The sequence below is a fragment of the Apodemus sylvaticus genome, chromosome 10 (assembly GCF_947179515.1).
Source record: "Apodemus sylvaticus chromosome 10, mApoSyl1.1, whole genome shotgun sequence".
NCBI classification, from domain to species: Eukaryota; Metazoa; Chordata; class Mammalia; order Rodentia; family Muridae; genus Apodemus; species Apodemus sylvaticus.
The window spans coordinates 50,137,855-50,163,556 of record NC_067481.1 but is presented as its reverse complement, the minus strand read 5'-3'; the positions used below and the strand labels follow the sequence as shown (position 1 = coordinate 50,163,556).

Genomic DNA, 25,702 nt, shown 5'->3' with positions numbered 1-25,702 from the left:
AAGTCTCTGAAGAAAGAAATTGAAGAAGACCTCAGAATATGGAAAGATCTCCCATGCTCATGAATCAGCAGGATTAACATAGTAAAAATGGCCATCTTACCTAAAGCAATCTACAGATTCAATAATCTGTGCCCATCAAAATTCCATCTCAATTCTTCACAGAGATAGAAAGAACAATTCTCAATTTGTCTGGAATAACACAAAAACAAAACAAAACAAAAAACAAACAAACAAACAAAAAACCAGGATGTCAAAAACCATTCTCAACAATAAAAGAACTTCAGGGGAAATCACCATTTCTGACCTCAAGCTGTACTACAGAGCAATAGTGACAACAACCACATGGTATTGGTACAGAGACAGGCAGGTAGATCAATGGAATAAAATTGAAGACCCAGAAATGAACCCACACACCTATGATCACTTGATCATTGTCAAAAGAGCCAAGAAAAAAGCATTTTCAACAAATGGTGCTGGTTCAACTGGCAGTCAGCATATAGAAGAATACAAATGACCCATTCATATCTCCTTGTACAAAGCCCAAGACCAAGTGGATCAAGAACCTCCACATAAAACCAAATACAATGAATATAATAGAAGAGAAAGTGGAACTAATTCTTATTTTAAGAACCCACACTTGGGGCTAGAAAGATGGCTCAGTGGTTAAGAGTACTGGCTGCTCTTGCAGAGGACCTGGGTTCAATTCACTAGCACCCACATGGCAGCTCACCACTATCCATAACTCCAGCTCAGAAATTCTGCCACATTCACACAGATATACATGCAGGCAACATGCCAATGCAAATAATAATGATAATATAATAATAATAATAATAATAATAATAATAATAACTTTTTAAAAAGAACACATACCACCTAAAATTAAAATAAAAAAGAGTATAGTATTATAGTATGCAGGAATGGAAATATGATCAAAATATATTATATGAAAATTTAATTAATTTTTAAAAATAGAAAGGAAATAGAGTATGTTAATTGGGATAAAGTGAAATTATTTGAAGATGGGGAAGTCTTCTGTGTGCTATTTTGTCTAGATCTCATGAAAAAAGTGCATTCTGTAATAATATTGAAAGTATGGGAGAGAAAAGTTGCTATTCTAGAAAAGATCCTACCTCAAGAGTCCAACTGAACAACACTATGCATGCCAACTATCTCAGTTCAGACAGGTCGCACAATCCAAAACAGTGCTACTGAGAGAGCAGGAATTGAAATACATGAGTGTGTAGTGGACTTTTCATATTCAAAACATAACACAGTGAAAGCACAATACTAGAGGCCTTTGGAAGCACCAACTGCAGAAAAGACAGATCACAGTAGTTCAGCTGGACTTGAACTAGCTGTTGTCTTTGACCTGGGATATCCAAGATATCCCAGGAGATGATATCCCAAGAGATATCATCCCATGGTTGAGATACTTCACTGATCAAAAAGATAAAATGAAGCTGAATGCTAGCAAACATCTGTCTCTGCTTCCTGATGGAAGATGTAGTGTGACCACATACCTGATGATCCTGCCACCATGCCTTCTTGGTATCTCTTCCAACTGTAAGTCAGAATAAAACCTTCCGTCCTCAGGTTGCTCCTTGTCAAGGGTTTTGTCACAGAGTGATGAGGCTAATAACTAGTACAGTTTGGTAAAACCCTGACCTCATCATAATGGCATGGCATGTCTTTGGATTGTCAATCATACATTCACAACTAGCATCAGAGGGAACATTTTACAAAAGTCACAATGAGGTCTCACATCTCTCCTTTGGTTGTTTCCAGGCTCTTGTGGAACACAGTTAGAATGTCCTGAAGTGTTTCCCAGCTTTGAGAAGCTTCTTGCATAGTCTCAACTGAAAGCTTCTCTGAGCTCCTAATATTCTTGCATCTAACTAAGAGATGAGCTCCTATAACAAAGGCCCTGAAGTTCTGGGCTTATCTAAGGTAAAGCCACAAAAATAAATTATTGACATAATGACCGCTCAGTGTACTTTTTCAATTTCTTTTATTTTCTTTCCAGGTAACTACTTCCTCCACTCAGTGTACATGATCTGGTTTTAGGATCTCAAATCCAGGTGCCTGTTTTGCGTCAAATTGAAGAAACACTGAAACATGCCATCAGATCCTTTCCTTCCTGGTTTACTCCCTGGAACTTTGACTCCTGAGTGGAAGCACACAAGACCTCAACAAATCCCTTCAGCTCCTTCAGTTCATTCTCTAACTTCTCCATTGGTTTGCAACCCCATAGGAAGAACAACAATATCAAACAACCAGACCCCCCCCCCCCAAGAGCTCCCAGGGACTAAATCACCAACCAAAGAGTACACATGGAGGGACCCATGACTCAAGCCATATATGTAGTGATGTATGTATGTAGGATGGGATAGGGGGTTTCCAGGGGGTAAACCAGGAAAGGAGAAAGATAACATTTGAAATGTAAATTTAAAAAATGTCCAATAAAAAAATAAATAATAAATGATATAAAAAGAAAAAAGAAAAAGACTGCAACAGAGCTGCCAGGAGCTTCCTGGCCCATAGAGGGTAGTGGTGGGGCAAAGAGTAGGATTCTGGTGATGGCTTTAAAGTTTGAGAGTCTCAGGGCTTTCTAGATCTCTAACTATACTGAAATACTGATGATAACTTCTAAAAAGTCCTAAAAACTTTCTTGCTCTTTCTGAGGGTAAGACTGCCAGCTTAGGTGATTAACACCTGTAGCCTAACTGCTCAATGTGGCCTTTGTTCTGTCTCAGCAGGAACTGCTGAGCTCTAACTTTTAGCCTGCTAGTCAGAAGTCTCAGGAAGAAAATGGGACACTTAGAGACATGGTTATGGAGTTTATTACTAAGTTATAAAAAGCTTCCTATGAAAACTATCTAAGGAGAAAAGCAGAAAGATCCTAAGTGGGGAAAGGGAAAAATTCTAAGTGGGGAAAGGGAAAAAAATTCTACTCTAAGCGGGGAAAGGCAAAAAATTCTCTCTCCACTTCATCTCTTTGTCCTCAGTACTTACACATCTTTCAGAATACATGATTACATGTTACAAAGTTCATCACAAGTTCACAAAAAAAATCATATCATAAATTGAATTAGAAGTTTACAATAGAGAATGTTTACATGCATATCCACTAGGAGTAATTATCCAGCTAAACATCCATCACCAGTCTCAGCTCCACAGGTTCACTAAGGTTTAAAACCATAACTAAGTTATTAGTGAAATTTTGTATAGATAAACCCAGTCAATATTTTATTTTCTGTCCTAGTACCTATAATAAATCATTAGTTCCCTTTTAATGGCCTTTGGTTAATTGTTTCACAACCGCTTGGAATGTGCTCTGAGTAGGAGAAAGTCTAGTTACCATGTAAGAGCAATTAACTGGTGACACTTACGAGAGTGGAAAAGTTCTCATTGCAGTTTTGACTATCAGAAAAGAACCTAATAGCAGTCCTGCTATAAAAGAGCTTAATAATCACTGATATAAGTTTAGGAATTCTTATAAGATCATCATTAAGACTTATGTCATCTATTTTGTCTATATAACATCATTATAAGACAGTACATCTTTGTGGATCTGCAGAGATCCGCTCCCAAGGGGTGTTCTATTACTTAGTGATTGTCATATATGTTTAATAATAACAGAAAAAGCATATTAATAGCAGGATTTTTCCTAAAATGAATCCCTCAAAGCCTTTCTTTCATAAGAGTATACCTGTTGCAGATTATATAATAATCTGAAGCAGGCCATTTCAGGATGATCACCTGCTTGTTATTAGCTTGTCCCATTATGACTCCTGACACAGAGTTAACCATTACAGTGCTGGTGCAGTCTCCTCTGCCCAAAGCTGGCTCTCCGGTCTTCACTTTGGTTCTGTGATCACCCTCATTACTTTGTAATACACATTTTCATTATTTTCATAATTGTGCTAGTTCCTTTATACTTGCAATTAGAGAAACTGTGGCAAATCCATCTCTATATCACTTTGGCTTTCTTTGAGCTCAAACTGACACTGAGTATGTTTCCAGGTTCTACCTCTCCTCTCAGGGTATCTGAACATCACTGATGCACCTAGGCAGAGAAGACAGGATGAAAAGTCCAGAACCAGTAGTCTATAGTCCATCTCTTCCTTCTGGAGTGTCAGACACCACTGTATGCCAGGCTGAGGGGGCTGAAGTGAAGTTTGGGGCAAATGGGTCCCACAGAACTCTAGTCCAGCTAAAAGTGCCAGAATAGTGTCACAGCTTAGATTCCAGCAGTGTAGGGTCAGGATCTCTGGTCCCTCAGTGGCTACAATGGAAGTAATATGTTAGGGGGCTGCTCTGATCTTCTCTATGGGATGGGAGTTTGGCCAGGCAGGTGGGTTCAAAGATCCAGTGATGAGTGCTTTGGAAGGAGAAAGTCATCCCACAAGTGTTACAGCTCTGTCAAAACAGTGTTTCAGACAATCCTCAGAAAAAAAAACTTGTCTGCTTTATTTCATTTTGTTTTTATTTCATTTTATTTCATATTTCATTTGGGATTATATGAATCTTGGGGAGTGGTATGGGATTTTAGAGGTAAGTGCACTCTTTTGGCTGAGGCTAAGATTCTAGTGATGCTCTATTTGCATGGGGAAGAATTCCAGGTGCTCGGCTGCCTGACTGACTATCTGTGAACCACCTTGTTGGAGGTCTCAGGATAAGTGTTCGGAGGAAGGCATGGAAACAAGGAGGAAGTTAGTTCTGCTCTGCCAGTCTCAAGTTTTGAGATTTCCAGAGTTTGAACATACTCCATCTCATCAGTTCTGTGGCAATTCCTCTGGTGACACAGACCACATGTCCCATGTCTGAGCACAAATATGTCAATTAAGATCCTATACAGTCCAGTATCTAATTAAATTTCCAATCTATCCATCCTTGTACTGACTGCAGAAGTGACTCCATCCCAAGATGGCAGAGCCTCTGGCAACATTAGTCTTTGAACTATGTGGTGCTCACAACTCACACCATGCAGAAATAATTTTAGCAAAACCTCGTGTGAGTCTGCTGACTATGGCAAAATGCTGACTGAAAGGCTAACTCATGGAGGTCAAATCTCAGGTTATATTCTCCCACTTTGCTCTTTATGTTTTTCCTCTGTGGTTGGCTTTGCACATGAAGGTTCCCATCACTGCTACTTTTGGGGGGTACCTCTGCATACTTATATCCCAGAATGGTAATGTCTTAGCTATCACCTCCAAGATTTCTCAAGAACCTAACCCTTTCCTTCCCTGGCCTCCTGAACAACAATGGTATTACCTGCAGTTTGTTTGACCAGAGGAATGTGTGTTGCCTTGGCATGGATTATAAGAGAGAGACATGCCATCTACGCTTGATTAGATATTAATTTAGATGTTGCTGCCGCCATTTTAGTAATTTAGTTCTTTAATAATTTTACATGTGTATATAATGCATGCTGGTTACACTTTCCTTCTATCTCCTCATGACTCACTCCCATCCCTATCAGCCCCACCCCCACCCCACTTCTGGCTGCACTTTTCTTAAATTTGTTGTCTTATTTTATGAACCATTTAGCTTAACTAGGGTTGTTTGTTTGACACTGACTGCCCATTGTATCCTACTAAGGTGACCAGTGAGTACCCAACTGAAGGAAATTACTTCCCCTTTCTCTAAATCTATCAGTAGAAGTAGAATAGTGGTGAGAATGAGGAGTCTCTGAACCCTTCCACCAACCATTTTGGTTTATTGATGGCCCCATTCTTGTGCAGACACAAAGAGGTGCATGGTATTACAAAGAGAGGCATTGATATTTTTGTTTAATAATCCACAGCTTCTAGAAACAGCTTTTCCCAGCCATTTAGTGCACCTTTCTTTTAAATGTTTCTTTTTGTTGTTGTTTTCTTTATTTACATTTCAAATGTTATCCCCTTTCCTCATTTCCCCTCTGAAAACCCCATATCCCATCCCTATCCCCCTGCTCACTAACCCACCCACTCCCACTTCCCTGTCCTGGCATTCCCCTACACTGGGGCAACTAGTGTGATAATGCCTTTAGCATTATTCTTTTTCTTAATACTTCTTTGGCTATCCAAGGTCTTTTTTGTTTGTTTGTCTCCATATGAATTTTAAGATTGTTTTACTATTTCTATGAAGAATGGTATGGAAATTTTGATTGAGAATGTATTATCTGTAAATTGCTTTTGGTAGAATATTGTGGAGTTTTGAATGATAATGTCCCCCACAGATTCAGATGTTTGACTGTGGTACTCAGTTGGTGGTGCTGTTTGGATAGGTATAGAAGATGTGCTCCTACTGGAGGAAGTATGTCTCAATGGACAAGCTTTGTGATTTCAAAGCTGTATGTCATTTCTAGTTACCTATCTACTTTATGCTTGTGGTTTAAAATCTAAGCACCCAACTTATTGCTCCAGCTGCCATTCATCCTGTGGCCACACTTTCCAACCATAACGGTAATGAACTTCTGTCCCTCTGGCAACATAAGCCCAAATTAGCCCTTCCTTCTATAGGTTTTCTTTATCATGGTGTTTTATCATAGTAATTCTATTATGTAATAGTAATTAGTAGCTAATATAGATGACCATTTTTACAGTATCAATTCTGCCAATCTATGAATATTGAAGGCATTTTAATCTTCTAGTTTCTTTAATTTTTCTTTGGGGTTTTAAATGTTTCATTGTCCCTCACCTACCTTCTTAGGTTTACTCTAAAGCATTTCTTTTAGGCTATTATAAATAAAATTGTTTCTCTAATTTCTTTCTCAGGAAATTTGGTATTTGGTATATAAAGAGTTACAGGTTTTTGCACATTAACTTCCCCACTTAATGAGAATGTTCTCTGATGGAATCAATAGGAGCTCTAGCATGAAGCAGCACATCACCCACAAACATGGATACCTTTTCTCCTGTTTGGACTCTTACTCCTTTATTTTCTTCTCTTGACCCATTGCTCTAGCTAACTTCAAGCACTACATTGAATGAGAGTAGAGATAATAGGCAATACTCTTTTGTTTCTGATTTCAATGTAAATGCTTCAATATTTCTCAATTTAACATGGTGTCAGCCATGGGTTTTCCATATATAGCCATTATTGTATTAAATTATTCTCTCAATCCTATTCTCTATTAGACTTTTACCATAAAAGCATGTTGGATTTTGTCAAAGACCTTTTACACAATGATTGAGATGATCTTGTAAATTTTGACTTTAAATCCATTGTTGGTTTACAAATGTCTAACCATTCCTGCATCTTTGAGTTGAAACCAACTAGATCATAGTGAGTGGTCTTTTGAATGTGTTCCTATATCCTACTTGTAAGTATTGGGTTGAGAAAATTTTACTTCTGTGATTATAATGAATAATGGTCCTTTTTGCTCTTTTTTGTTGAATTTTCATCTGATTTTGATAGTAGAGTAATAATGCCTTTGTTAGAGTTCTGAAGTTCCCCTTGTATTTATTTTGTATGGTGGTTGAAGAATTATAAGTTTTAGTTCTTCTTTAAATGTGCAGTAGAATTATTTTATGGATTTATCTACATCTTATTTTTTAATTAATGCTTCAATTTCTACACATACAGGCTGTATCAGACATGGGCTCCTTCTCTGGCAAGGGCCTCAAGTTAGACCAGCCATTGCTTGGCCACTACCACAAGTTCTGTGCCACCATCACCAGAACGCATCTTGCAGGTGGGGTTCAGGGTCTGTATCCCCCATTACTAGGACTTTTTACTACTATCACTCTCACAGATCCCAGAATGTTTCCTCTGATGATTCCACATCACTCCCAAACGTCCTCCAATTCCAGTCATCTCACAGTATTCTCTCATTCTATCCCACCTTAACATCCCTTCTGTTTCCATCTCTACCCAACCCCAGTTCACTCTCAAAACCTATTTTATTGCTTTTTCCCAAGGAGACTGATGTATCCTCCCTTAACTCCTCCTTATATCTGCTCTTCTTTCTTGTGTGACTTATGGTTAAGTAGGGGTTTTCAGCTTGTAATTCTTTGTCTAGGGATTTCACTCTATAAGATGTTCCCCCTTCCATATCTACTGATATTGTTATTGTTCAAGCCTTGTTTAGGAAACGTTTTCTAGAAGACACAATCCACAGAAGATTTCCTGGCCCTCTGGGTCTTACAATCTTTTTACCCAGTCTCTTGACTCTTCCTAAGCCTTAAGCATAAAAAATTGTTTTATGACCATCTTGGCTACTGTGGCCAAGCAGCCAGCTCAGTCGGGTGCGCAGGGAACACAGGAGTGGGGGGTCGATTGGACACAGCCTGCCTGGGTTCCTTTTGCACGTGGGATCTGGGCAGCTCTACAGCTGCCTGGGCAGGTATCCTGCAGGGAAGCATCTGACCTTCAGGGAGTCCCGAGGTTAGACAGAGACCAGGTCCAAGGTCGCCAGCATCTTGGATCCTGTGACAAAGTGGTCAGCTCAGCCAGATACTCAGAGGACACCAGAGTGAAGAATTGCTCAGGAAACATCCTGCCTGGGTTCCTTTTGCGCTAGGGAGCTGGGGAGCTCTACAGGTGTCTGGGCCAGTCCTGCAGGGGGATCATCTGACCTGCAGGGAGTCATGCGGTCAAAGGGAGCCTGGCGTTCTGAGGTCTCCACCATCTTGGCTCCTGTGGCCAAGCAGCCAGCTCAGCCAGAGACCTGTGCCACATCTGACATGGGGAAGATCCCACTTCCTGATACTCTCTAGAGAACTGGCAGGAGCAGGTTAATCGCCACTGCCCCTTTCCATCAAATGTGGTAGACCTGTGCCACATCTGACACGGGGAAGATTCTTCTTCCTGATAGTCTCTTGAGAACGAACAAGAGCAGTTTATTCAGTAGAAGCGGGGCATTTGAGAACCAGCATCAGCAGAACATTTGAAATCCAGCAGCAAGCCCTGTCCTGGGCTGTTTGCCCTACAGAGTGATCAGGGCTTAGATGGGGTCCTCACAGCACTCACCATCTTCACGACTGTGCAGACCAGACAGGTAACACCAGGTACACAAAGACAAGCTGAGTATAGAATTGCTTGGGACAAGGCACACTAGGGCTCCAACGGCACCCAAGAATAGGGAAGCACAGCAGCAATCTGTGCCAGGGGAAACACAGTCATCTAGGGGTATGGAAATAGCTTTACAGGCCCACAGGAGATCCAAACCCCAACCAGTGACAACAGGACCAACTAATGCCAGGGATAACCAGATGGCAAAAGGCAAACACAGGAACGTTACTAACAGAAATCAAGGCAATATCACAGCACCTAAACCCAATTATACAACAGCAAATCCTGGATACCCCAACACATCCGAAAAACAAGATTTGGATTTAAAATCACTGGTCATGATGCTGTTAGAGGAACACAAAAAAGGACTTAAACAAATCTCTTAAAGAAATACAGGGGAACATGACTAAGTTAGAAGCACTTACAATGGAAACATAAAAAAAATCACTTAAAGAAATTCAGGAGAATATGGGTCAGCAGATAGAAGTCAATAAAGAGAAAACACAAAAATCACTTAAAGAAATGCAGGAGAAATTGAGTCAACAGGTAGAAGTCATGAAAGAGGAAACACAAAATCTATTAAAGAAATACAGGAAAACACAAACAAGTGAAGAAACTGAGCAATACCATCTAGGATCTAAAAATAGAAGTAGAAACAACTAAGACAGGGAGACACAGCTTTGGAGATAAAAATAACAAAAGGAGACAGCTTTGGAGGTAGAAAACCTTGGGAAGAAATCAAAGGCCATAGATGCAAATAACAACAACAGAATACAAGAGATAGAACAAAGAATCTCAGATGCCAAAAATACCATAGAAACCATAGACTCAATAGTCAAAGAAAATGCAAAAAGCAAAAGCTTGTAACCCAAAAGATCCAGGAAATCCAGGAAACAATGAGAAGACCAAACCTAAGGATTATAGGTATAGATGAGAGTAAAGATTTACAACTTAAAGGGCCAGCAAATATCTTCAACAAAATTGTGGAAGAAAACTTCCATAACCTAAAGAGAGAGTTGTCCATGAATATACAAGAAGCCTACTGAACTCCAAATAGACTGGCAGAAAGACCTCCCATCACATAATAATCAAAACCCCAAATGTACTAAACAAAGAAAGAATATTAAGAGCAGTAAGAGAAAAAGGCCAAGTAACATATAAAGGAGGACCTATTAGAATTACAGCAGACTTCTCAACAGAAACCATGAAAGCTAGAAGATCCTTGGCAGATCTCATACAGACTCTAAGAGAACACAAATGCCAGCCAAGACTATTATACCCAGCAAAACTCTCAATCACCATAGATGGAGAAACCAAGATATTCCATGATAAAACCAAATTTACATAATATCTTTCCACAAACCCAGCCCTACAAAGGATAATAGGTGGAAAACACCAATACAAGGAGGGAAACTACACCTTGGAAAAAGCAAGATAGTAAACTCCTTTCATCAAATCCAAAAGAAGATAACCACTTAAAAATAAAAATAACATCAAAAAATGACAAAAAGTAATAATCACTATTCCTTAATATCTCTTAACATCAATGGACTCAATTCCCCAATAAAAAGACATAGACTAAAAGTCTTGATATGTAAACAAGACCCCACATTTTTCTGCTTTACAGGAAACACACCTCAGTGTCAAAGACAAACACTACCTTAGAGAAAAAGCCTGGCAAACAATTTTACAAGCAAATGGTCTTAGGAAACAAGCCGGAGTAGCAATTCTAATATCAGATAAAATTGACTTTCAATCTAAAGTCATCAAAAGAGACATGGAAGGACACTTCTTACTGGTCAAGGGAAAAATACAACAAGAACTCTCCATTTTGAACATCTATGCTCCAAATGCAAAGGCACCCTCATTCATAAAAGAAACTTTAGTAAAGCTCAAAGCACACATTGCACCTAACACAATGATTGTTGGTGATTTCAACACTCCACTCTCCTCAATGGACAGATCAAGAAAACAGAAACTAAACAGGGACACAGTGAAACTAATTGAAGCATTGAACCAACTGGATTTAACAGATATATAGAGAACATTTCATCCTAAAGCAAAAGACCTTTTTCTCAGCACCTCATGGTACCTTCTCCAAAATCGACCATAAAATTGGTCACAAGACAGACCTCAACAAATATAAGATCAAACTAATCCCATGCCTCCTGTCAGATCACTATGGATTAAGAGTGGTCTTCTTTAGCAACAAAAACAACAGAAAGCATACATACACATAGAGGCTGAATAATATTCTACTTAATGATACCTTGGCCAAAGAAGAAATAAAGAAAGAAATAAAAGACTTTCTAGAATTTAATGAAAGCAAAGACACAACATACCCAAATCTATGGGACACAATGAAAGAAGTGCTAAGAGGAAAACTCATAGCCCTGAGTGCCTCCAAAAAGAAACTGGAGAGAGCATACACTAGCAGCTTAACGGCACACCTGAAAGCCCTGGAACAAAAAGAAGCTAATTCACCCAGGAGTAGTACAAGACAGGAAATCATCAAACTCAGGGCTGGAATCAATCAAGTAGAAACAAAGAGAACCATACAAAGAATTAACAAAACCAGGAGCTGGTTCTTTGAGAAAATCAACAAGATAGATAAACCTTTAGCCAGACTAACAAAAGGGCACAGAGACAGTATCCAAATTAACAAACTTAGAAATGAAAAGGGAGATATAACAACAGAAGCTGAGGAAATTCAGAAAATCATCAGATCCTACTACAAAAGCCTATATGCAACACAACTGGAAAATCTGGAGGAAATGGACAATTTCCTAGACAGATACAAAATACCAAAATTAAATTAGGATCAAATAGATCATCTAAATAGTCCCATAACCCCCAAAGAAATAGAAGGTGTCATAGAAAGTCTTCCAACCAAAAAAATCACAGGACCAGATGGTTTTAGGGCAGAATTCTATCAGACCTTCAAAAAAGACCTAACACCACTACTCTTCAAATTATTCCATGAAATAGAAACAAAAGGAATACTACCCAACTTGTTCTATGAAACCACAGTTATGCTGATACCAAAACCACAAAAAGATCCAACAAAGAAAGAGAACTACAGGCCAATATCCCTTATTAATATCTACGCAAAAATACTCAATAAAATTCTTGCCAATCGAATACAAGAACACATCAAAACAACATTCACCATGATCAAGTAGGCTTCATCCCAGGGATGCAGGGATGGTTCAATATACAGTAATCCATTAATGCAATCTACTACATAAACAACCTCAAAGACAAAAACACATGGTCATTTCATTAGATGCTGAAAAAGCATTTGACAAAATTCAGCAATCTTTCATGGTAAAAGTCTTGGATAAAACAGTAATTCAAGGCCCAAACTAAACATAGTAAAAGTAATATACAGCACACTTGTAGCCAACATCAAACTAAATGGAGAGAAAGGTGAAGCAATTCCACTAAAATTAGGGAGTAGACAAGGCTGCCCCCTTTCTCCATATCTTTTCAATATAGTACTTTAAGTTCTAGATTGAGCAATTAAACAACATAAGGAGGTCAAAGGGATACAAATTGGAAAGGAAGAAGTCAAATTATCACTATTTGCAGATGATATGATAGTATACTTATGTGACCCAAAAAAACTCCACCAGAGAACTCCTACAGCTGATAAACAACTTCAGCAAAGTGACCGGTTATAAAATCAACTCAAACAAATGAGTAGCCTTCCTATACTCAAAGGATAAACAGGCTGAAAAATAAATTAGGGAAATAACACCCTTCACAATAGTCACAAACAATATAAAGTATCTTGGTGTGATTCTCACCAAACAAGTGAAAAATTCATATGACAAGAACTTCAAGTCTCTGAAGAAAGAAATAGATCTCAGAAGATGGAAAGAGCTCTAATGCTTGTGGATTGGCAGGATTAATATAGCAAAAACGGCCATCTGGCCAAAAGCAATCTACAGATTCAATGCAATTCCCATCAAAATTCCAACTCAATTCTCCAAAGAGTTAGAAAGAGCAATTCATAAATTCATCTGGAATAACAAAAGCCAAGGATAGCGAAAACTATTCTCAACAGAAAGAACTTCTGGAGGAATCAGCATCCTAGACCTCAAGCAATACTACAGAGCAATAATGTTAAAAAAAAAAAAAAACTGTACGGTATTGGTACAGTGACAGGCAGGTAGATCAATGGAATAGAATTGAAGACCCAGAAATGAACCCACACTTGGTCACTTGATCTTTGACAAAGGAGCTAAATGCATCTATTGGAAAAAAGATAGCCTTTTCAACAAATGGTGCTAGATCAACTAGCAGCTAGCATGCAGAAGAATGCAAATCAATCTATTGTTATCTCCTTATACTAAGCTCAAGTCCAAATCAACCAAGGACCTCAACATAAAACCAGACACACTGAAACTAATAGAAAAGAAACTGCATGTAGAAGAATGCAAATCAATCCATTCTTATCTCCTTATACTAAGCTCAAGTCCAAGTGGACCAAGGACCTCCACATAAAACCAGACACACTGCAACTAATAGAAAAGAAACTGCATGTAGAAAAATGCAAATCAATCCATTCTTATCTCCTTAAACTAAGCTCAAGTCCAAGTGGACCAAGAACCTCCACATAAAACCAGACACACTGAAACTAATAGAAAAGAAACTGGTGAAGAGCCTTGAACACATGGGCACAGGAGAAAATTTCTTGAACAGAACACCAATACCCTATGCTCTAAGATCAAGAAGAGACAAATGGGAACTCATAAAATTTCAAAGTTTCTGTAAAGTAAAGGACAAAATAGCAACTAAAAACTTGGGAAAAGATTTTTATCAACCCTACATCTGACAGAGGGCTAATATCCAATACTTGTACTTGCTGATTGAAGCCAGATATAGCTGTCACCTGGGAGGCTCTGCTAATGCATGACAAATACAGAGGGGGGCACTCTCAGCCAGCCATTGAGCTGAGCACAGGGTCCCCAGTGGAGGAACTAGAGAAAGGACCCAAGGAGCTAAAGGGGTTTGTAGTGCCGTAGAAGGAACAACATTTTGAGTTGCCCAGTACTCCCAGAGCTCCCAGAGACGAGACCATCAAACAAAGAGTACAGGTGGAGTTACCCATGGCTCCAGAAGCATAGGCAGCAGAGGAAGGCCTTGTTAGACACCAAAGGGAGGAGAGGCTCTTGGTCCTGGAAAGGCTCAATGCCTTGCAGCAGTGAAGGGAATACCAAGACAGGGAAGCAGGAGAGGGTTAATTGGGGAACAGGGGGAGAGGAGGTGGCTTATGGGATTTTGGGGGTGGGTTGGGGGAACCAGAAAAGGAATAAAGAATACATCTAATTTAAAAAAAGAAAAATGAAACATAACTTGAGAAAAAGGGGAAAGAGGAAAAGCAGATCTCCCACTGGTTCTTACAGGGACAAGTGTCCTTGGCTTGTTTGGCTGCTCCACTTGGCTTGGTGGTGACCTTGGCTGGAAGAGCAGAGAGGTTGCCCTGAGGGAGATTAGACACAACTCTTGAGAAGGAGACCTGCTCCATTGTTCCAGCATAGTGGGTCCAGATGTTTATTGTTGGTGGAGAGTTGTGATGAGTGAAAAGTAGAAGCCTAGAAGCCAACCATGGCCATGTGGAGAGAGGGAAGAGGGAGAAGGGGCCAAGAGGGCAAGGGAGAGGGAGAATGAGATGAGAGGCAAGAGAGTAAGAGAGTGAGAAGGGGGCAAACATCCCCTTTCATAGTGGGCCAGGCCCACCTGGTTGTTGCCAGGTAACTGTGGGGGTGGAGTTCAGAGGGAATACCAGGAGCTTGGGGCATTGTCCTACATGACTGATGACCACAGAATTATGGAGCTGGGGCCTCATGTCAGGAGCCTAGTGTCTGAGAGTATGGCAAACTGACCTTTCTGTTCCTTGCAGAATTATCTAGTGGGTCTCCTCAGGGTTTAAACCTAGCTACACCAGGAAACAGAGTGCCTTTCATGGTCCCACAGTGTCTTATGCCAAGTTTCGTTGTGTGAAACACTTTAAGTCATTAATAATCATAAAATCCCTGATAATGTGGGATTTTTTTTTCAGTTACCCTTTTTCCTTTCCCTGTTAACAAAGTCAACAGAAGCCATGCTGATTACCTGTAGAAGAAATGTGTATGCATCTATTGATATTTGTTGGCTTTCTTTTTGCTGCTATTTATGTATTAGGTTAGTTTATTGTTATTTAAATTCTACATTTACCTATGTGTAGCAAATAGTGATCAGTGACTAAAACTGGTTTCCACTAGTGATCTCTGAGGTTAATTGGTCCCAGAAAGGTCGTGAGTAATTCTTATGTATTTAATTGCTTATAGAGGATTTGGTCTCCTCTGGGATGCTGGGCACCTAAGGCCCAGGGATGGCAGCAGGGATGTGGGTAGGGATGATGCAGATAAGTGATGATTACACAGGTTGCTACCCCAGTGTTCACAAATAAATTGAAGGTGAGTGGGATCATAAAGCAAAACCTATGACTGAGCTTCAGCAGAGTTGGCATAGTCGGGGAAAAACAAAACAGGTATCTTGATGTCAATTCAATGTCCTGTGTTTTCCAGGACAGTTTTCCAGATACGATAACTTTCTTCTTTTCTCTGTCTTCCAAGACATCCTCATACTGTGTTAGTATTTGTTTCATTTTCATCATGTATACCATTCATATTAATGCCTTCATTCCAATCACTTATTATGTCCTTTTTCTCTGTAGCATACCATTTCAACACAGCCCTGTGAGGTGGAGTTCAGTGCTATAGTACTGAAGGGTGGTTTATTATACTTCCACTTGTGGCATCTTAACAAACTCTGAACTTTGTCCTCCCCAGGTAATGATTATTTTATGTGTATATGTTCAAAAATTTTTTTACTGGCAATGTATGTGATTTGTCATAAATGTAGTTCAATGAGAATGACATTATCATCTAGGTGTTCACGTAACTATATAATTAAGTCTCCTCAATGAAACTCAGTGATTCGCAGATTCCAAACATATATGCAGGTGAACAAAATGTTAGAAGCATAATCCTTGTCATTTCCATATGCTGTTTTATTTGAGAACTTGGGGCTTAACATCTAAAGACTTTTCTGAATTTCATTGACCCCTCAGTGGTAAGAGTTGCTGGTGGTTTCTCTGGTTCTTTTCAAAGCTTGACTCCATAAAACAAAGGGACTGTTCAATTACAGAGAAGGAGAAACTTGGTCACTCTGCCACCTGTCTGTCATCGCAGTACTCAGGAATCAGAGGCAGGTGAGTTAAAGGTTTGAGGCCAGCCAGGAATATATAAGGAAATCATATTCAATGGTGCATGATTTTTTCCTACAGTTTCTCTTTTGTAATACTAATCTATAATATCTAAGTGTACAAACTCTGATGTCAGCTGCAATAAATGTGTATGTTTGTGAAGGTGTAAGCAGTCAGATTAGGTTAGAGCATTTCAGATAAAGATGCTTAGATCTCTTGAAGTCTCTCCTGTTTTGTCAGCTTTAAGAGATGCAATAAATTCCTTAGCCAGAGCTGCCCAGAATTTTAGAATGACACGTGTGTGTGTGTGTGTGTGTGTGTGTGTGTGTGCACCCAAGAATTTCATGAGCATATACATTGCCTGGTATTATAGACTAATAAGTACATTTGAAGAACTGCCTAGAATATTGGAATCCCTAATAAGAGTGAACATTATCTAATTAACCATGTATCTAAGGCAGAAGATGCAACATTTTTCTCACTTAAATGTCTTTCCTCCTAAGTCATTCATGAATGCATGAAGCTTACCATGTGGTGAAGTGTGAGTTACTTTACCCAATGTCTAGATATTTTAATGACATTTAGAGACTATCTACATAGGAACCAGGACTTTTCCAAATCAGCATCAGTGTTTAACCCACTTGATATAGAAATTCAACATCATATACAGTATAGACATCGCAGAATTACTCAAATAACTTGTTACTTTTTTATAATTCATAAAATGTCTCATTCTATTTGTATTCTACACCAATATCTATAATATTATGTAGATTAAAACATAGGAGTATTATTTGCAGTCACTAGTATTACTGAGATTGTAAATGATTAACTCTAACACTGAAGAAGTACATTAAATCTCTGCCAAATTCTCACCAGTTTAGAATTTATATCTAAGTATTCAAGACTTTCTATTTAAATGCAAATGTTTCTACATTTTAAGTTAAAGCAATCTGTATTAGTTTGATAAGTGGGTAAGAAACATTCACTGGCCAAATTTATGCATTATGACTATCATTAGGTCTCAGTTGGAAATTAAGAAAGATTGTAAAGAACCAAATAGAATGAGGCATATGTGACCATTCCTGTGTATAGCTTACAACTGATGAAGATACCTTAAAGCAGTGACTAAAGTATTAATTATGTGGGATATGTATAGGTTGCTGGGGAATATGGGGGAATATCTTATGTAGTACAGAGATACAGAATACATTTAGCTGAATATGTAATAAGCAATAAGCCTGATATATGAGAATGTCCAGCAGAAGGGGGAAAATGGGGGAGAGTTAAAGTCAAGAGAGGATGGAGGAGGAACTAAAAAAATGTGGGACAGGAAGAGATTGACCATAGAATTGAATGAGGAGACAAAAGCATTTGGGACCATGTGAGATTTATGAATGGCACCTATGAGATAATGAAAGAGCATTGGCATCCCTGATAGGAACTTTCTTATCCTCATAGCTATAGTGGTGATCTAAAAAATGAATCAGAAAGAAGTGAAGAAACTCCTCTGTTAGGATGCCCCAGTTTAAATGAAGCATGTTGAAGGAGGAGGGAGAAGAAAGAATGAAATAGGAGGAGAATGGAGGAGAGACTCTGGATAATTCATGATAGCAGTTTAATTTAAAAAACGAAAGAATGGAAATTCACATAAATCTAACTCAAACCTCAATTTCTTTGGTTATACTATGATAGCTGGCATAGGTAGTAGTATGGGGAATGCTTTAGGAAATTAACTAAATTATGCAGGGAATTTAACTTAGGGATTTTTGATTTTCTGCTGCCTGTTATACGTGCAATGGACAGAAGATAATAGGTAACACTGGAGCAGAAAGATGGATGTCGAAGGGACATACAGGTCTGAGTTTGAAATGGTAGCATAATACATTGGAGCATGTGATATTTTCTTTTTGTTGTTGTTTGGTTTGGTTGCTTGTTTGTTTTGTTTTGTTTTGTTTTGTTTTGTTTTGTTTTGTTTTGTTTTTTCGAGACAGGGTTTCTCTGTATAGCCCTGGCTGTCCTGGAACTCACTATGTAGACCAGGCTGGCCTTGAACTCATAAATCCTCCTCCCTCTGCCTCCCAAGTGCTGGGACTAAAGGCGTGCACCACCACCACCCGGCTGTGATATTTTCTTGAAATTAATATAAACTATGATCATAAGGTCTTTTACAAATTTAATTTAATTTTATTGTTTACTTATTCTCTTTACATACCACTCATTGTTCCCCTCCCAGTCACTCCTTCCCACAATTCTTTGCCCATCCCCTTCTCATCTTAGTGGATAAAGGTCCCTCTGGTTATCCCCACCCTGCTCTGGAACTTCCTGGCTATGTGAGGCTAGGCACTTACATTGTATGTACAGGCAACAACTTTTGGATAGGCCCCATTCCAGTTGTTCAGGAAGACCAAACTGCACATCTGATACATATGTGTGTGGAGTCCTAGGTCCAGTTGGTGTAGGTTCTTTGAAATTCTTCAAGAACATCAAAATACAAAATAATGTAAAAGAAATTACAGTCATAAAAAGTAATTACCCAGGATGAGCAGGAATTAGGAGAGCAAAGCATCCATATCTTATTAGACATGGCATGGGCTTGTCTATAAAATGATGAGAGATAGAAACATTCAAAAGGTAGCTAGAAAAAAATCATTAATGTTTGTAATGCTTATAGACATTAGGAGTTCTGAGAGTATAATTACTATAATGACATTCATTATTGTAGATATATATATATCTTAGATATATATTTATTTAAAAATTTAAAAGATCCTGATATTTTCTCATTAGGATACTGGAGAAGAAGAATGAACAACAAAACTGTAATCACCCAGTTCCTCCTCCTGGGCCTGCCCATTCCCCCAGAGCACCGGCACCTGTTCTATGCCTTGTTCCTGGCCATGTACCTCACCACTGTTCTGGGAAACCTGCTAATCATTATTCTTGTTCGGCTGGACTCCCATCTCCACACACCAATGTACTTGTTTCTCAGCAACTTGTCCTTTGCTGATCTCTGCTTTTCCTCTGTCACAATGCCCAAATTACTGCAGAACATGCAGAGCCAGGACACATCTATTCCCTATGTAGGCTGCCTGACACAAATATTCTTCTTTCTGATGTTTGGATACCTTGGGAGCTTTATTCTTGTGGCCATGGCCTATGACCGCTATGTGGCCATCTGCTTCCCTCTTCAGTACACTAGAATCATGAGTCCCAAGCTCTGTACTTGTCTAGTGCTGCTATTTTGGATACTGACATCATCTCATGCCATGATGCACACCCTGCTTGCAGCAAGACTGTCTTTTTGTGAGAACAATGTGATCGTCAACTTTTTCTGTGACCTGTTTGCTCTCCTAAAGTTGGCGTGCTCAGACACTTATGTTAATGAGTTGATAATATTTATCATGGGAGGGCTTGTCGTTATTATTCCATTCATCCTCATTGTTATATCCTATGCAAGTATTATTTCCTCCATTCTTAAGGTTCCATCGACCCAAGGCATCTACAAAGTGTTCTCTACCTGTGGTTCCCATTTATCTGTGGTATCTTTGTTCTATGGGACAGTTATTGGTCTCTACTTATGTCCATCAGGCAATAATTTCACTGTAAAGGAGAGTGCCATGGCCATGATGTACACAGTGGTGACTCCCATGCTGAACCCATTCATCTACAGCCTGAGAAACAGAGATATGAAGAGGGCCCTAGTAAGAGTTATCTACAGTAAGAAAATCTCTCTGTAATGGCAGCAGTTGTGATTGCTACCTGCATTTATGAAATTAATGTATGGATATTAATATTCTATATCAGACACTGTCCCTCATCATATGGCCTACATGAAAGGTCAAACTATATAACTATACTATATAACCATTCAATACACAAGAGAGAAAGTTTAGCATAGTAGACAAAATAAGGAAGATTGTCTTGGATATCTGGCTACATTTTCCTTCTTACCTTGCATAAATGATCCTAGAAATGCGTCGTGGATGAGGTACTGTCTCATTTAGTCTCTGTTCCTCTTAAGTTACTGCAACTTTTTATTATTTTCCCTGACTTCCAATTTCACTGATGTTTCAATTAAAATCAATTAAGTAATGGATTTATTACACTCAATAACAATGAAACATCTCCACCACCCAACTTCCTTCTATCAATTTTCCCACACTTACATTGACATAATATTTTCTCTTAGATCCTTTAATTCTTTTCCAATACATGTTATTATTTGTGACTAGTCTTGACCCTAAACCATTCTGGAGGAATTTTTTTGTACAATGTTGTCACTTTTATAAATTTTGACATTGATTTATTTGAAATTGATTAGTAACCAGTCACCATTCAATTGTATTTATTTCTCTAAGATGAGGGAAAGAAGAAAGAGAGAAACTGATAATGCTTCATGGATGTTTCATATTTTATTTTGTAAACCATCTATTTATAGTAGATGGCCTTTTTTACCCTTGTGACAATCTCAAGGAGATAAAGAAGGTTTAGTTTCAAAGTCTGAAGAATGCTAGGTGAAGTGACTGCCCATCTGACATAGAGGGCCAATAGATGAGCATGTGTGAGACTGTAGACCAATTTTACTATTTTGCCTCATTTCTATAGAATAAAGAGATTTTCTTTATTTTTTGCTTCTCTGTGACATGGAATAACCCAGGTACACTTATTTTCTCTATTGTCTTTGGGAGGTGATGACACTCTGTGTCAGAGTGAAAGTGGGTGTAAAGAGAAGAATAGGAGGTAGGGAACAAGAGAAGTTAACTGGAGAACTGAGCAAAAATATTAGAAATTGAGCCCAATGTGATAAATTGTGCCTGAGACCTAAGCACTCATGAGGTTCTGGCAGAATCAGCAGTGTAAATGTAAGGTCAGTCCAAGTTGCATAGTGCAAACCTGTGTGATCAGCATAGTTATGTGAGATCAGCATAGCTATAGTAAGACCTTGTGAGGCCGACCTGAGACACAAAGTGAGATCCTGCCAAAGAAATTAAATTCCTGCTTTTTGTAATTTTTATTTTTATTTTTATTAGATATTTACTTTATTTACATTTCAAATGTTATACCCTTTCCTTGTTTCCCCTCCTAACATCCCCTATCCCATTTCCCTTCCTCTTGCTCACCAACCCACCCACTCCTGCTTTCCTGTCCTGGCATTCCCCTAGTGCATCAAAACTTTACAGGACCCATGACCCCTGCCCTGCTCTCATTGATGTCTGAAAAGGACATTCTCTGCTACATATGTGGCTGGAGTCATGAATCCTTCCATGTGTACTCCTTGGTTGGTGGTTTAGTCCCTGGAAACTCTGGAGTTACTAGTTGGTTCATATTGTTGTTCCTTCCTTAGGACTGCAACCCCTTTCAGCTACTTGGGTCCTTTCTCTAGCTCCTCCATTGGGGACCCTGTGCTCAATCCATTGGTCAGCTGTGAGCATCAACTTCTGTTTTTGTCAGGCACTGAAAGAAACTCTCAGGAAACATATATATCAGGCTCCTGTCAGCTGGCCCTTGCTGGCATGTACAATGGTATCTGGGTTTGGTAACTGTATATAGGATGAATCCCCAGGAGGGGAAGTCTCAAAATGGCCTTTCCTTTTTTTTTTTTTTTTTTTTTTTTGTTCTTTCTTTTTTTTTATTTATTTTTTTTATTCGATATAATTTATTTACATTTCAAATGATTTCCCCTTTTCTAGCCCCCCCACTCCCCGAAAGTCCCGTAAGTCCCCTTCTCTTCCCCTGTCCTCCCTCCCACCCCTTCCCACTTCCCCGTTCTGGTTTTGCCGAATACTGTTTCACTGAGTCTTTCCAGAACCAGGGGCCACTCCTCGTTTCTTCTTGTATCTCATTTGATGTGTGGATTATGTTTTGGGTATTCCAGTTTTCTAGGTTAATAACCACTTATTAGTGAGTGCATACCATGATTCACCTTTTGAGTCTGGGTTACCTCACTTAGTATGATGTTCTCTAGCTCCATCCATTTGCCTAAGAATTTCATGAATTCATTGTTTCTAATGGCTGAATAGTACTCCATTGTGTAGATATACCACATTTTTTGCATCCACTCTTCTGTTGAGGGATACCTGGGTTCTTTCCAGCATCTGGCAATTATAAATAGGGCTGCTATGAACATAGTAGAGCATGTATCTTTATTACATGGTGGGGAATCCTCTGGATATATGCCCAGGAGTGGTATAGCAGGATCTTCTGGAAGTGAGGTGCCCAGTTTTCGGAGGAACCGCCAGACTGATTTCCAGAGTGGTTGTACCAATTTGCAACCCCACCAGCAGTGGAGGAGTGTTCCTCTTTCTCCACATCCTCTCCAACACCTGCTGTCTCCTGAATTTTTAATCTTAGCCATTCTGACTGGTGTAAGATGAAATCTTAGGGTTGTTTTGATTTGCATTTCCCTAATGACTAATGAAGTTGAGCATTTTTTAAGATGCTTCTCTGCCATCCAAAGTTCTTCAGGTGAGAATTCTTTGTTTAACTCTGTACCCCATTTTTTTAATAGGGTTGTTCGGTTTTCTGGAGTCTAACTTCTTGAGTTCTTTATATATATTGGATATTAGCCCTCTATCTGATGTAGGATTGGTGAAGATCTTTTCCCAATTTGTTGGTTGCCGATCTGTCCTCTTGATGGTGTCCTTTGCCTTACAGAAACTCTGTAACCTTATGAGGTCCCATTTGTCAATTCTTGCTCTTAGAGCATACGCTATTGGTGTTCTGTTCAGAAACTTTCTCCCTGTACCGATGTCCTCAAGGGTCTTCCCCAGTTTCTTTTCTATTAGCTTCAGAGTGTCTGGCTTTATGTGGAGGTCCTTGATCCATTTGGATTTGAGCTTAGTAGAAGGAGACAAGGATGGATCAATTCGCATTCTTCTGCATGCTGACCTCCAGTTGAACCAGCACCATTTGTTGAAAAGGCTATCTTTTTTCCATTGGATGTTTTCAGCCTCTTTGTCGAGGATCAAGTGGCCATAGGTGTGTGGGTTCATTTCTGGATCTTCAGTCCTGTTCCATTGATCCTCCTGCCTGTCACTGTACCAATACCATGCAGTTTTTAACACTATTGCTCTGTAGTATTGCTTGAGGTCAGGGATACTGATTCCCCCAGATTTTCTTTTGTTGCTGAGAATAGTTTTAGCTATCCTGGGTTTTTTATTGTTCCAGATGAATTTGATAATTGCTCTTTCTAACTCTGTGAAGAATTGAGTTGGGATTTTGATGGGTATTGCATTGAATCTGTATAGTGCTTTAGGCATTTAGTCCTTGCTCCACACTTTGTCTCTGAATCTCCTCCCATGGGTATTTTGATCCCCCTTCTAAGAAGGACTGAAGTAACAACACTTTTGTCTTCTTTCTTCTTGAGCTCCACATGGACTTTGAATTGTATCTTAGGCATTCCAAGCTTTTGGGCTAATATCCACTTCTCAGTGAGTGCATACAATGTGTGTTCTTTGAATTGAAATTCCTGATAGTCAATATTGGACTTGTGGAATGCTGCAGTTACTCTATTAAAATGATTTTTTGACAATTTCTCAAAATTTGAACATAGTTATCATATACCTGAGAAACTGTATATCTGGGCAGATAGCTACAACAGTTGTAAGATTCAAGCAAATGATTTTCTTTGTTATGCATAGAAGTAAAATTTATAATACTTATAAAGCAGAATAAGCAATCAAACAATGGTCAGATATATTCAATGTATTGTATTCATAGAAAGAAACATTTTAGACAACATAAATTAATGAATTATTGGTATATACTACTCTGTGTGGCAGTTCTGTGGAAACAAAAAGCAATAATCAAGACTGTATACTACATGAATGAAATTTCATTTAGATATATTAAAAAGCCATATGCAAGTGGTCATGTTGTGAAACTGCCCTCCAAATATTTATACTTTTACCAATAAGTTTGTATTGCTCTTAGTCTTTAGGAGAAATGCTTCTTTTTTTTATTGATATATTTATTTACATTTCAAATTATTTCCCCTTTTCTGGACCCCCCACTCCCTGAAAGTCCCATCAGTCCCCTTCCCTCCCCATTTTCCCACCCAACTCTTCACACTTCCCTGTTCTGATTTTGTTCTATACTGCTTCACTGAGTCTTTCCAGAACAAGGGGCCACTCCTCCATTCTTCTTGTACCTCGTTTGATGTGTAGATTATGTTTTGGGTATTCCAGTTTTCTAGGTTAATATCCACTTATTAGTGAGTGCATACCATGATTCATCTTTTGAGTCTGGGTTACCTCACTTAGTATGATGTTCTCCACCTCCATCCATTTGCCTAGAATTTCATGAATTCATTGTTTCTACTGGCTGAATAGTACTCCATTGTGTATATATACCACATTTTTTGCATCCACTCTTCTGTTGAGGGAAACCTGGGTTCTTTCCAGCATCTGGCAATTATAAATAGGGCTGCTATGAACATAGTAGAGCATGTATCCTTATTACATGGTGGGGAATCCTCTGGGTATATGCCCAGGAGTGGTATAGCAGGATCTTCTGGAAGTGAGGTGCCCAGTTTTCGGAGGAACCGCCAGACTGCTTTCCAGAGTGGTTGTACCAATTTGCAACCCCACCAGCAGTGGAGGAGTGTTCCTCTTTCTCCGCACCCTCTCCAACACCTGCTGTCTCCTGAATTTTTAATCTTAGCCATTCTGACTGGTGTAAGATGAAATCTTAGGGTTGTTTTGATTTGCATTTCCCTAATGACTAATGAAGTTGAGCATTTTTTAAGATGCTTCTCCGCCATCCGAAGTTCTTCAGGTGAGAATTCTTTGTTTAACTCTGTACCCCATTTTTTAATAGGGTTGTTTGGTTTTCTGGAGTCTAACTTCTTGTGCCCTTTGGTCAGTCTGGCTAAGGGTTTATCTATCTTGTTGATTTTCTCAAAGAACCAGCTCCTGGACTCGTTGATTCTTTGTATGGTTCTCTTTGTTTCCACTTGATTGATTTCAGCCCTGAGTTTGATGATTTCCTGCCTTCTACTCCTCCTGGGTGAAATAGCTTCTTTTTGTTCCAGGGCTTTCAGGTGTGTCATTAAGCTGCTAGTATATGCTCTCTCCATTTTCTTTTTGGAGGCACTCAGGGCTATGAGTTTTCCTCTTAGCACTGCTTTCATTGTGTCCCATAGATTTGGGTATGTTGTGCCTTCATTTTCATTAAATTCTAAAAAGTCTCTGATTTCTTTCTTTATTTCTTCTTTGGCCAAGGTGTCATTGAGTAGAGTATTGTTCAGCCTCCATGTGTATGTGGGCTTTCTGTTGTTTTTGTTGCTATGGAAAACCACTCTTACACCATAGTGATCTGATAGGAGGCATGGGATTAGTTCGAACATCTTGTATTTGTTGAGGTCTGTCTTGTGGCCAATTATATGGTCTATTTTGGAGAAGGTACCATGAGGTGCTGAGAAAAAGGTATATTCTTTTGCTTTAG

The 25,702-nt window shown here is 39.0% G+C and overlaps 1 protein-coding gene across 1 annotated transcript; it reads left to right on the top strand.

Annotated features, from left to right (window-relative positions):
* The first annotated feature begins 19,062 nt into the window (after positions 1–19,062).
* LOC127694111 (olfactory receptor 1493) lies at positions 19,063–19,995 on the top strand. The gene has a single exon (XM_052195525.1). It carries the CDS (start codon positions 19,063–19,065, stop codon positions 19,993–19,995), a length of 933 nt encoding a protein of 310 aa, XP_052051485.1.
* Positions 19,996–25,702: the final 5,707 nt, after the last annotated feature.

Coding starts and splice junctions, on each gene's coding strand:
- LOC127694111 (XM_052195525.1), top strand. CDS start 19,063: ATGAACAACAAAACTGTAATCACCCAGTTCCTCCTCCTGGGCCTGCCC.